At 50.1% G+C, this 13,511-nt stretch overlaps 1 protein-coding gene across 2 annotated transcripts in view; it reads right to left on the reverse strand.

Annotated features, from left to right (window-relative positions):
* The window catches only part of LOC134929234 (lactosylceramide alpha-2,3-sialyltransferase-like), a 140,611-nt gene that overhangs the window by 67,334 nt on the left and 59,766 nt on the right, over positions 1-13,511 (reverse strand). For both annotated transcript variants that reach the window (XM_063924972.1, XM_063924975.1), the window contains exon 2: positions 13,319-13,424. In XM_063924972.1, the coding sequence (XP_063781042.1) occupies positions 13,319-13,424 (106 nt within the window). The remainder of the gene's footprint in view (positions 1-13,318; positions 13,425-13,511) is intronic.

Raw genomic sequence — 13,511 nt, forward strand, 5'->3', positions numbered from 1 at the left:
GTAGGCTCACTTGGAGTAAAGTCCATCTAACCCTTGAATCAATATTTATTGCAGAGGGCAGTTTCTCTGGCAGTGTCCTGAGTCCGCCATCTGGCAGGGCCAGGCCGGCTGTAACTATACACCGTGTTACGCAAGTAAAGCAGTAGCAAATATATTTACAAACACGGCTCTGCTGCTCACTCAGCGCTTTCAGACAAATAATGTGTGAAGGGAAGTCAGGGGACAGGGGGCACGGACACTGCACGTGCTGCTCCATGTCTGAGTTTCTGCCTTTACATAGTAAAATAAACGGACAGTACTGTCCAATCATTTAGAGGCTCAAATGAGAATGTAAGGAAGGCGGTTTACTAATACTTCTAAAATAAAAAAAAAAAAGAGTGGTGGTGTTGCCAGGAGCAACAAGATTCCAGCTTTGATTTTTTTTAATAACGTACTAGATAAATGATCGCTAGCATCTGACTGGTTGGCAAGCAACAGCACTACTATCTACCCCATAGACTGAAAGTAGTGCCTCCAACTGGCAGTCTCACCCTGTAATATGCGTCTCTCTAACATCTGCTGCACTAGTGCTGTATAACAACTTGTGACCTATGCATTGCCAAATATGGACTTCCAGAATATGCAGCTTCAATACTTCATAATTATGACCTACAGTAGTCGCTGCTGTGCCAGCTGGCATTGCCTGGGATTTTATTTCCAGAACTCTCTTACCCCTAATCATTCAGCATTACCTCTCTTTGTCCCGCAGGTCACACAGCACTCTCTCGCTGTCTGAGCACCCGGGTCTCTAACAATCTCTCTCTCTCTTATGGGCTGTGTCTTCCGCTCTACCTGTCCCCCCGTCACTCAGCAATCTCTCTCTCACTGTCCCCCTCAGTCACTCAGCAATCTCTCTGTCCCCCTCAGTCACTCAGCAATCTCTCTGTCCCCCTCAGTCACTCAGCAATCTCTCTGTCCCCCTCAGTCACTCAGCAATCTCTCTGTCCCCCTCAGTCACTCAGCAATCTCTCTGTCCCCCTCAGTCACTCAGCAATCTCTCTCTCTCTCTCTTCCCCCCTCAGTCACTCAGCAATCTCTCTCTCTCTGTCCCCCTCAGTCACTCAGCAATCTCTCTCTCTCTCTGTCCCCTGGTCACTCAGCAATCTCTCTCTCTCTGTCCCCCTCAGTCACTCAGCAATCTCTCTCTCTGTCCCCTGGTCACTCAGCAATCTCTCTCTCTCAGTCCCCCGGTCTCTCACAATCTCCGTTTCTTGTCTTGGGTACCAAGCAGTCTTTCTCTGCCCCCATTCACTAAGCAATCTTTTTCTCTGTTGCCCAGTCACTAAGCAGTCTCTTTCTTGTCCTCCCGATCACTCAGCAATCTCTCTCTGTCCCTCCATCTGTGTAACATACTGTATTTGTCGCATAACAGGAATTTGGGTGTGAGTGTGAATTCATCAGATATTATCTTTTATTCTTTTTGACAAAATGGATCCATCTATGGGAGCATGGCATCACAGCAATGCACAGGTGTCAGTGGGGGAATTCTTCTCTATACTATATTTCTCTTGGGGATTAAAAAAATGTTGCCCCCAGTTACAGTACTGCATGTAAGAAAAGAAGGAAGATACAAACAGCCACAGGGAAGCAATGGGTTCCTGTCTCCACAGCTGCAAGCAACAGACAGAGATTAACTGGGAGCTTGGGGGTCACACACTGTGATAGATTGCCGAGTGACCGGGGGACAGAGAGAGATTGCTGAGTGACCGGGGGACAGAGAGAGAGAGATTGCAGAGTGACCGGGGGACAGAGAGAGAGAGAGAGATTGCCGAGTGACCAGGGGGGGGGGGGGGGGAGAGAGATTGCCGAGTGACCAGGGGGGGGGGGGGGGAGAGATTGCTGAGTGACCAGGGGGGAGAGAGAGAGATTGATTGTAGAGTGACCAGGGGACAGAGAGATTGCCGAGTGACCAGGGTACAGAAAACAGGATTTTGGTACTCGCCATTAAAATCCTTTTCTCCTAGTCCGTAGAGGATGCTGGGGACTCCAAAAGGACCATGGGGGTATAGACGGGATCTGCAGGAGCTTGGGCACACTAAAAAGACTTAAAACTGGGTGTGAACTGGCTCCTCCCTCTATGCCCCTCCTCCAGACCTCAGTTATAGGAACTGTGCCCAGGAGAGACGGACAGTACAAGGAAAGATTTTTGTTTTAACTAAGGGCTACCAAACTACCAGCCCACACCATAAACAGATAACAGTATGCATAAAACTCCAGCAACCAGCTGCAACAAACCAATACACAACTCGTGTACAAACTAACTTAACCAGTAAGAAAACACACTGCAAGTAATAGTCCGCACTGGGACGGGCGCCCAGCATCCTCTACGGACTAGGAGAAAAGGATTTAACGGTGAGTACCAAAATCCTGTTTTCTCTTACGTCCTAGAGGATGCTGGGGACTCCAAAAGGACCATGGGTATTAGACCAAAGCTCCAGAACGGGCGGGAGAGTGCGGACGACTGTGCAGCACCGACTGAGCAAACGCCAGGTCCTCATCGGCCAGGGTGTCAAACTTACAGAACTTAGCAAAAGTGTCGAACCCGACCAAGTAGCTGCTCGGCAAAGCTGTAGCGCCGAGACACCTCGGGCAGCCGCCCAAGATGAGCCCACTTTCCTGGTAGAATGGTTTTCAACCGATTTCGGCACCGGCAGTCCTACCGAAAAATGAGCCTGCTGGATCGTACTACAAATCCAGCGTGCAATAGTCTGTTTTGAAGCGGGATGACCAATCTTGTTGGCCGCATACAAAACAAACAACGCTTCAGTTTTTCTAGTAACAGCTGTCCTAGAAACATATACTTTTAACGCTCTTACAACATCCAGAGATTTTGGAATCGCCACCTCTTCCGTAGCTACCGGAACCACAATAGGTTGGTTAATGTGAAATGAAGAAACCACCTTCGGTAGAAATTACTGACGAGTCCTCAATTCCGCCCTATCCGAATGAAAAATCAAGTACGGGCCAATTCCGACACTCGCCTGGCAGATGCCAGCGGCAAAAGCTTAACGACCTTCCAAGTGAGAAATTTCAACTCAACCTTACGCAAAGGTTCAAACCAGGAAGACATGAGAAACCGTAAGACGACATTGAGGTACCAAGGAGCTACAGGAGTTACAAACGGTGGATTGATATGCATTACACCCTTCACAAAGGTCTGAACCTCTGGGACGGCAGCTAACCCTTTTTGAAAGAAAATAGACAAAGCCGAAATTTGCACTTTGATGGAACCCAATTTCAGGCCTGCATCTACGCCCGCCTGTAAAAAGTGGAGAAAACGACCCAAGTTAAAATCCTCCGCAGGAGCCTTTTTAAGCTCACACCAGGAAACATACTTCCTCCAGATACGGTGATAGTGTTTCGCCGTAACCTCTTTCCTAGCCTTAATGAGAGTTGGAATGACTTCCCTGGAAATACCCTTACGAGCTAAGATCTGGCGCTCAACCTCCATGCCGTCAAACGTAGCCGCGGTAAGTCTGGAAACACGCATGGACCCTGCAACAACAGATCCTCTCTTAGAGGAAGCGGCCAAGGATCTTCCACCAGCAAGTCCTGAAGATCCGGGTACCAGGCCCTTCTTGGCCAGTCTGGAACGACGAGAATCGCCTGAACCCTTGCTCGACGAATGATCCCCAGCACCTTTGGAATGAGAGGAAGTGGAGGGAACACATACACCGTCTGGAAGACCCACGGAGACACCAGGGCATCCACTGCAGTGGCTTGTGGGTCCCTTGACCTGGAACAATACCTCGGGAGCTTCTTGTTGAGCCGAGACGCCATCATGTCTATCAACGGAATTCCCCAGCGTCTTGTCACTTCTGCAAATACCTCTTGGTGCAGAGCCCACTCTCCCGGATGGAGGTCGTGTCTGCTGAGGAAATCCGCTTCCCAGTTGTCCACCCCCGGTAGGAAAACTGCTGACAGTGCACTGACGTGTTGTTCCGCCCAGCGAAGGATCTTTGTGGACTCCGCCATTGCCGCTCTGCTCCTCGTTCCGCCTTGCCGGTTTATATGGGCCACCGCTGTGATGTTGTCTGACTGTACCAGGACCGGTCGATCCTGAAGAAGACTTCTTGCTTGAAGCAGGCCGTTGTAAATGTCTCTTAACTCGAGAATATTTATGTGGAGACAGGCTTCCTGGAGCGACCATTTTCCCTGGAAGTTTCTTCCTTGGGTGAGTGCGCCCCAGCCCCGGAGACTTGCATCTGTCGTCAGAAGTACCCAATCCTGGATACCGAATCGGCGTCCCCCCAGGAGGTGATGAGCTTGTAGCCACCACAGGAGAGAAATTCTGGCTCTGGGAGATAGACTTATCTTCCGGTGAATGTGTAGATGAGATCTGGACCATTTGCTCAGCAAGTCCCACTGAAACACGCGGGCATGAAATCTGCCAAATGGAATGGCTTCGTACGCCGCAACCATCTTCCCAAAAACCAGAGTACAATAATGGAACGACACACTCGTCGGCTTCAGAAGTTCTCTGACCATCGTCTGCAGTTCCCGAGCCTTTTCTTCTGGAAGGAATACCTTCTGTAACTCCGTGTCCAGAACATGCCCAGAAAAGGAAGCCGAGTGGTCGGAATCAACTGGGATTTCGGCAAATTGAGCACCAAACCGTGCTGTCGCAGAACCGATAGTGACAACTCTACACTTCTCAGCAACCGTTCCTTGGACCTCGCCTTTATCAGGAGATCGTCCAAGAACGGGATAATTGAAACCCCTTGTTTGCGAAGAAGAACCATCATTTCTGCCATGACCTTGGTGAAAATCCTCGGAGCCGTGGAAAGCCCAAATGGCAACGTCTGAAATTGGTAATGAGAATCATGTATCGCAAACCTGAAGAAAGCCTGATGTGGAGGATATATCGGCACATGTAAGTAGGCATCCTTTATGTCGACTGACGCCATAAACCCCCCCTCCAGGCTGGCAATCACCGCTCGAAGGGATTCCATCTTGAACTTGAAGACTTTCAAGTATGGATTGAGGGATTTTAGATTTAGAATTGGTCTGACCGAACCGTCCGGTTTCGGTACCACAAAGAGGCTCGATTAAAACCCCTCCCCCCGTTGGGACGAGAACAATGACCTTCTGTAGACACAATTTTTGAATCGCCGCCCGGACCACCTCCCTGTCCGGAAGAACCACTGGTAATGCCGAAATGAAGAACCGGTGAGGGGGCATCTCCTGAAACTCCAGTTTGTATCCTTGAGACACGATTTCTAACACCCAAGGATCCAGGTCTGATTGAATCCAGACCTGGCTGAATACCTGAAGACGGCCCCCCACCGATCCGGACTCCCCCAGGGAAGCCCCAGCGTCATGCGGTGGACTTGGTAGCAGCCGGGGAGGACTTCTGGTCCTGTGCGTCTGAGGCTGCAGGAAGTTTTCTTCCCTGTCCTCTACCCTTTGAGGCGAGGAAAGACGAACCTTTCCCACGCCTGTATTTATTGTGACGAAAGGACTGCATTTGTTGATGTGGTGCCTTTTTCTGTTGTGTGGGAACATAAGGAAGAAAAGAGGACTTACCCGCAGTCGCGGTCGAGACTAGGTCCGCCAGGCCGTCCCCAAACTAGACAGTACCTTTAAAGGGTAGAGCTTCCATAGACCTCTTGGAGTCGGCATCAGCATTCCATTGATGGATCCACAAGGCCCTCCTGGCAGATATCGACATGGCATTGGTCCTTGATCCCAAGAGACAGACGTCCCTTGCAGCGTCCTTTAGGTAATCCGCAGCGTCCTTAATATAACCGAGAGTTAGAAGGACATTATCTTTATCAAGAGTATCCATGTCACTAGCTAAATTCTCAGCCCATTTAGCGATAGCACTACTCACCCATACCGACGCCACAGCAGGTCTGAGCAATGCACCCGTATTAGCGAAAATGGACTTCAGACACGTCTCCAACTTGCGATCCGCCGGATCCTTGAGAGCTGCCGTGTCAGGAGACGGAAGCGCCACCTTCTTAGACAAACGGGATAGAGCTTTATCAACAGTTGGAGATGTCTCCCATTTTTCCCTGTCATCAGAGGGGAAAGGATACGCCATATAAATCCTCTTGGGAATCTGCCATTTCTTATCCGGCGACTCCCAAGCCTTTTCACAAAGAGTATTCATTTCATGAGAGGGGGGAAACTTCACCTCAGGTTTCTTTCCCTTGAACAAGCAAATCCTTGTTTCCTGTACCGCAGGTTCATCAGAAATTTGCAAAACATCCTTTTATAGCCACAATCATGTACTGAATACTCTTAATTAATCGTGGATGTAACGCAGCCTCAGTGAAATCGACCTCGGAATCAGAGTCCGTGTCGGTATCCGTATCCCCCACCTGAGTAAAAGGCCTCTTATGGGACCCGGATGGGGTCTGTACCTGAGATAAAGCCTCCTCCATGGACTTTTTCCACACCTGCGTCTGTGACTCAGACTTATCTAACCTCTTAGATAAAGAAGCTACATTGGAATTTATTGTATTAAGTAGTGCTAGTAAATCAGGAGTCGGCTGCGTCGATAGTGCTACATCTAGCCCCGCATCCCCACCTCCCATAACCTCCTATGGTGAATAACATTCAGGCTCCGACACGTCGACACGTAGTACCAACACACACAGAACCGTCCCAGCAAGGTGACAGGCCCACAATGCAGCCCAGAAGAGGAGACAGGGGGAGTATGCCAGCTCACACACCCCAGCGCCTGTATATTGGTACACGAATATATGTACCCAGCGCTGCCTTATTATCAAAAAGACTGGTACCCCACTGCGGCTCCCCTCTGGAGATGCCCCCTTTACTTGAAATCAGCGTGGAGGTCCCGGCAGCGTCTCTCCCTCCGTCTGGTGCAGGGAGAAAATGGCGCGTGTGAGCCGCGGACCGAAGCTCCGCCCCCTTCCCGGCGGCTTCGGCCCGCCAAATTCAAACTCATGTAAAATGCCGGCGGGGTTCTGTAAAAGGTGCCTCGGCACCCACAATCATATGCCGCCCTTACAAAACTTCAGTAACATGCCTCCCAGGGCGCCACCCTCCCCAGCGCCCTGCACCCAGTGACAACCGTTGGTGATATGTGTGTGGGAGCATGGAGCACAGCGTCACCGCTGTGCTTTACATTCCGTCACTGAAGTCTTCTGCCGTCCTGAAGTCTTCTAATCTTCTCATACTCACCCGACTTCTGCCTTCTGTGAGGGGGTGACGGCGTGGCTCCAGGAACAAGCAGCTAGGCGCATCAAGTGATCGAACCCTCTGGAGCTAATGGTGTCCAGTAGCCGAGAAGCAGAGCCTTGAAACTCACAGAAGTAGGTCCTGCTTCTCTCCCCTCACTCCCACGCTGCAGGGAGCCTGCAGCCAGCAGGGCTCCCTGAAAATAAAAAACCTAACAAAAGTCTTTTTCTAGAGAAACTCAGTAGAGCTCCCCTAGTGTGCATCCAGTCACTATTGGGCACAAAGTCTAACTGAGGTCTGGAGGAGGGGCATATAGGGAGGAGCCAGTTATCACCCAGTTTTAAGTCTTTTTAGTGTGCCCAAGCTACTGCGGATCCCGTCTATACCCCCATGGTCCTTTTGGAGTCCCCAGCATCCTCTAGGACGTAAGAGAAAGAGAGATTGCCGAGTGACCGGGGGACAGAGAGAGAGAGAGAGAGAGAGATTGCCGAGTGACTGGGGGACAGAGAGAGAGAGAGATTGCCGAGTGACCGGGGGACAGAGAGAGAGAGAGATTGCAGAGTGACCGGGGGACAGAGAGAGAGAGAGAGAGAGATTGCCGAGTGACCGGGGGACAGAGAGAGAGAGAGAGAGAGATTGCCGAGTGACCGGGGGACAGAGAGAGAGAGATTGCCGAGTGACCGGGGGACAGAGAGAGAGAGAGAGAGAGAGATTGCCGAGTGACCGGGGGACAGAGAGAGAGAGAGATTGCCGAGTGACCGGGGGACAGAGAGAGAGAGATTGCCGAGTGACCGGGGGACAGAGAGAGAGAGATTGCCAAGTGACCGGGGGACAGAGAGAGACTGCCGAGTGACCGGGGGACAAAGAGAGAGAGAGACTGCCGAGTGACAGAGAGAGAGAGACTGCCGAGTGACAGAGAGAGAGACTGCCGAGTGACAGAGAGAGAGAGATTGCCAAGTGACCGGGGGACAGAGAGAGAGAGATATTGCCGAGTGACCGGGGGACAGAGAGAGAGATTGCCGAGTGACCGGGGAACAGAGAGATAGCCGAGTGATCGGGAGAGAGAGAGATTGCATAGTGACCGGGAGACAGAGAGAGAGATTGTCGAGTGACCGGGAGACAGAGAGAGAGATTGTCGAGTGACCGGGAGACAGAGAGAGAGATTGTCGAGTGACCGGGGGACAGAGAGAGAGATTGTCGAGTGACCGGGGGACAGAGAGAGAGATTGTCGAGTGACCGGGGGACAGAGAGAGAGATTGTCGAGTGACCGGGGGACAGAGAGAGAGAGAGAGATTGCCGAGTGACTGGGGGACAGAGAGAGAGAGAGATTGCCGAGTGACTGGGGGACAGAGAGAGAGAGAGAGAGATTGCCGAGTGACCGGGGGATAGAGACAGAGAGAGAGATTGTCGAGTGACCGGGGGACAGAGAGAGAGAGAGAGATTGCAGAGTGACCGGGGAACAGAGAGAGAGATTGCAGAGTGACCGGGGGACAGAAAGATTGCAGAGTGACCAGGGGACAGAAAGATTGCAGAGTGACCAGGGGACAGAAAGATTGCAGAGTGACCAGGGGACAGAGATAGAGAGATTGGTGAGTGACCAGGACAGAGAGAGAGATTGCCGAGTGACCAGGGGACAGAGAGAGAGAGAGAGAGATTGGTGAGTGACCAGGGGACAGAGAGAGATATTGCCAAGTGACCGGGGGACAGAGAGAGAGATTGCCGAGTGACCGGGGAACAGAGAGATAGCCGAGTGATCGGGAGACAGAGAGATTGCAGAGTGACCGGGAGACAGAGAGAGAGATTGTCGAGTGACCGGGGGACAGAGAGAGAGAGAGAGATTGCAGAGTGACCGGGGGACAGAGAGAGAGATTGCAGAGTGACCAGGGGACAGAAAGATTGCAGAGTGACCAGGGGACAGAAAGATTGCAGAGTGACCAGGGGACAGAGATAGAGAGATTGGTGAGTGACCAGGACAGAGAGAGAGATTGCCGAGTGACCAGGGGACAGAGAGATTGGTGAGTGACCAGGGGACAGAGAGAGATATTGCCAAGTGACCGGGGGACAGAGAGAGAGATTGCCGAGTGACCGGGGAACAGAGAGATAGCCGAGTGATCGGGAGACAGAGAGATTGCAGAGTGACCGGGAGACAGAGAGAGAGATTGTCGAGTGACCGGGGGACAGAGAGAGAGAGAGAGAGATTGCAGAGTGACCGGGGGACAGAGAGAGAGATTGCAGAGTGACCAGGGGACAGAAAGATTGCAGAGTGACCAGGGGACAGAGATAGAGAGATTGGTGAGTGACCAGGACAGAGAGAGAGATTGCCGAGTGACCAGGGGACAGAGAGATTGGTGAGTGACCAGGGGACAGAGAGAGATATTGCCAAGTGACCGGGGGACAGAGAGAGAGATTGCCGAGTGACCGGGGAACAGAGAGATAGCCGAGTGATCGGGAGACAGAGAGATTGCAGAGTGACCGGGAGACAGAGAGAGAGATTGTCGAGTGACCGGGGGACAGAGAGAGAGAGAGAGATTGCAGAGTGACCGGGGGACAGAGAGAGAGATTGCAGAGTGACCAGGGGACAGAAAGATTGCAGAGTGACCAGGGGACAGAAAGATTGCAGAGTGACCAGGGGACAGAGAGAGAGAGATTGGTGAGTGACCAGGGGACAGAGAGAGAGATTTCCGAGTGACATGGGGGACAGAGAGAGAGAGAGAGAGAGAGAGATTGGGGAGTGGCCAGGGGACAGAGAGAGAGAGATTGCCGAGTGACCAGGGAACAGAGAGAGAGATTGCCGAGTGACCAGGGAACAGAGAGAGATTGCAGAGTGACCAGGGGACAGAGAGAGAGATTGCCGAGTGACCAGGGGACAGAGAGAGAGATTGCCGAGTGACTAGGGGACAGAGAGAGATTGCCAAGTGACCAGGGGACAGAGAGAGATTGCCAAGTGACCAGGGGACAGGGAGAGAGAGAGATTGGGGAGTGACCAGGGGACAGAGAGAGAGATTGCTGAGTGACTAGGGGACAGAGAGAGATTGCCAAGTGACCAGGTGACAGGGAGAGAGAGAGATTGGTGAGTGACCAGAGATCAAAAAAAAAAAAAATTCAGTTTGAATTAGATATTTTTTCCCCCCCTCACAAAGCCTACTGTGTTGTACTGTGTTGTATATCAGGAAAGAGCGTAATAAACACAGTAAAATGACACCACTCGCACCTCTCTAACTTAATTAGGAGAGCTGCTATGGTGATTTGAAAATATGGTGGTTGTGCGATTTTTTAAAACTTTACGTAGCCATAATTTGGGAACGGCATGAGATATTTAAATACATTTTTGTATTTTTCTTAGACTACATATCTACTCTCAGTATACCAATTCTGAACAAAATCTGAGCTGGTGAGGTAAAATGTTAACAAAAATTGTGCTGATTTCACACGGAATGACCCTATGCTATTCATGTCATTTAAAAAATAAGTGCAAACATGTAGGGCCACTAACCCAGCAATGGGATTTTTCGTGTAACCTGACTCTAGAAAATACACAGTCTCTGATTATGCTCTAAAGTGGAGGGTGAGTTGAGCTGCTGTGACATCTCTGGCCCCACCCCCTAGGGAAAAAAAAATCAACAAATCCAAACACTGCAGACTGCTATAAGCCTCCCAGCCTTCCTTACATGCCTATTCAGATGCAAAAGTGCCTCTTGCCTGACATGGAAACCTGCTGCTGAAGGGTGTGTGACGGACACACGTTAGCTAAGGATAAACAGACCATTTATTTCTTAACAGTTTCTTATATAGCGCAGCATATTCCGTTACGCTTCACAATTAGAACCAGCTATTATTCTGCTCAGAATCTTACAGCCTTTGCTATATATTACTATCAAACAGCAGCTCGACTTCCTCTTGACGTTCTAATTCCAGGTAAAGCTGTACACTATTCCTGAAAACAGCAATTATTCATCTGGTAAATTAATATGGGTCCTTATGTAAATGGAGAGCTGTATTTATCACTTGAGAACACAGATCTGATTTCAGCTGTTGTCTAGAAGTTGAGGCACTTCCGAAATGTACCAACAGTCCCAGCGCTATATTTAGACGGGCGACGGATAAGTTCACGCCAATGTGCATTTCTCTTTCTTTCCCAACCTCAGTGCCTCTATTGTGCCTAGTCTGCAGATCCCAGGAGACTGAACGCTAAGGTCTTAATTATATATGGCATAACAACAAAGCAGTTACTGTTACACATAGCACAGTCTCCTAGGGTTCTACTTACTGCATCATTCTCAGCTCAGGGAGGTGTCTGGAGGATAACAAAACGATAACACCCAGCTACTCTGCAAGATATTAATTCACAAGTAAACTATCCATTCTTGGTCACTATAGTGTGATACTGCACTGTAAGCTTTTACAGACACCTTACTTGGCTCTGGGCTAATTCTCCAAGACAGTGACTTAAGCTAAGGGATGGCATTCACAGAAATATGGTAGCGTGTAGTGCGTACAGAACAAAACTGGAATGATTTCCTGAACAGAACAGTTCTGACCTTCGTACTGTTAGAACAGGATTGTGCTTCTTCTGCTACTTCATGATGATTTGAAATTTAACAGCTCCATGCCTGTGTTGGGAGGGTTTCTGTAATCTCCTCTTACTCCACAGAAAATCAACTGTGGACGTGGCAAAATTATCTTGTAGCTGTCCCTATATCGGTAAACTTGTAGCGCAGAATATGTATCAGAATAGCTGCACGATTATCCATATATATAGAAACGGATCTGTGTGTGTATGTGTGTGTATGTTTCTGCATAACTCTGGAATGCCTGGAGCAATTTACACCAAACTTGGTACACATATGACTTATGGACCCTACACACTTATAGATCTAACTGAACGATATGAACATTCTCGAGAACTCGTTCATATCGTTCAACGATGCGCAGCCCCACGCTCGTTCATCGTTAGTGCCGGGTCGCTTATATTTACATGCCAATGCGGAAAACCTCATCCATATTAGCATACAGGGCTATGAAGCCGGGTAATGGGGGAGTGAAGAAACGTCACTTTCCCCGTAATTCCCCCATCCCCCCCCGGGTCGCCCGTCGGGCACCACGGCGGCCAATTGATAATGTGTAGGGCCCATTGCAATTTGGCAAAAATTTTTTACAAAAAAGTGGGAAGAGGGTTTTGAGACACCCCTAGCACCCATAGGGGTGGGAATGGAGGGGAAGAGATGTAAGAATCCATAGTTTTTGGGCATAATTCTGGAATACCTGAAGCAATTTACACAGAGGCACCTACGGGTGGGGGCAGGGGCACCCGCGGGTGGGGGCAGAGGCACCCGCGGGTGGGGCCAGAGGCACCCGCGGGTGGGGCCAGAGGCACCCGCGGGTGGGGGCAGAGGCAACCACGGGTGGGGGCAGAGGCAACCACGGGTGGGGGCAGAGGCACCCACGGGTGGGGGCAGAGGCACCCACGGGTGGGGGCAGAGGCACCCACGGGTGGGGGCAGAGGCACCCACGGGTGGGGGCAGAGGCAGATTTTAGTTTCTAAGCTAAGCAAGGAGACCTAGGGCCCTTTGACAGAGAATCATCCTGCAAAACGAACATATTTAACATACAGCGGGCGGCGCTTGGCCTGTCATCCCAGCATTTACAGCACTGAGCCGGGCAGCATCACAGGTGGGAAGGGGCAGAGAAGGAGGCGGATTATTCTCCTCAGCGCCAGCATTTTCACAGCATCAATCCAGGGAAGCCCAGAGGTACGGCCTGACAAAGATTGCTATTATCCTTTAAATTCTGTAGCGAAAGACATACAATATGCACACACACATATACATACATATATGCACACATAACTCCACAGACATACAATATGCACACACACATATACATACATATATGCACACATAACTCTGCAGACATACAATATGCACACACACATATACATACATATATGCACACATAACTCCGCAGACATACAATATGCACACACACCTATACATACATATATGCACACATAACTCCGCAGACATACAATATGCACACACTTTTGCAAATAATATCCCTTTCTGGCAGGACACAGATGAAACACTGAACAATGAGTAAAATGTAGTGGATCACAACACGAATAGTATCCAACCTTTATGTGGTTGGGGGTCACAGCTCGGGGGTCACACGTCTCCGCGTCCAGTCCCACTTTGCAGATGTAAAGGATGGATATTATGAATCCCAAGAATAAGATACACCTAGAGAGAGAAAAACAGAGGTTTATGTACAATCCGGTGACACTCACACAGGATGCTCAGACACTACAGTGCACACCTTCTCCATGA

This window comes from Pseudophryne corroboree, chromosome 1 (genome assembly GCF_028390025.1).
Source record: "Pseudophryne corroboree isolate aPseCor3 chromosome 1, aPseCor3.hap2, whole genome shotgun sequence".
NCBI lineage: Eukaryota > Metazoa > Chordata > Amphibia > Anura > Myobatrachidae > Pseudophryne > Pseudophryne corroboree.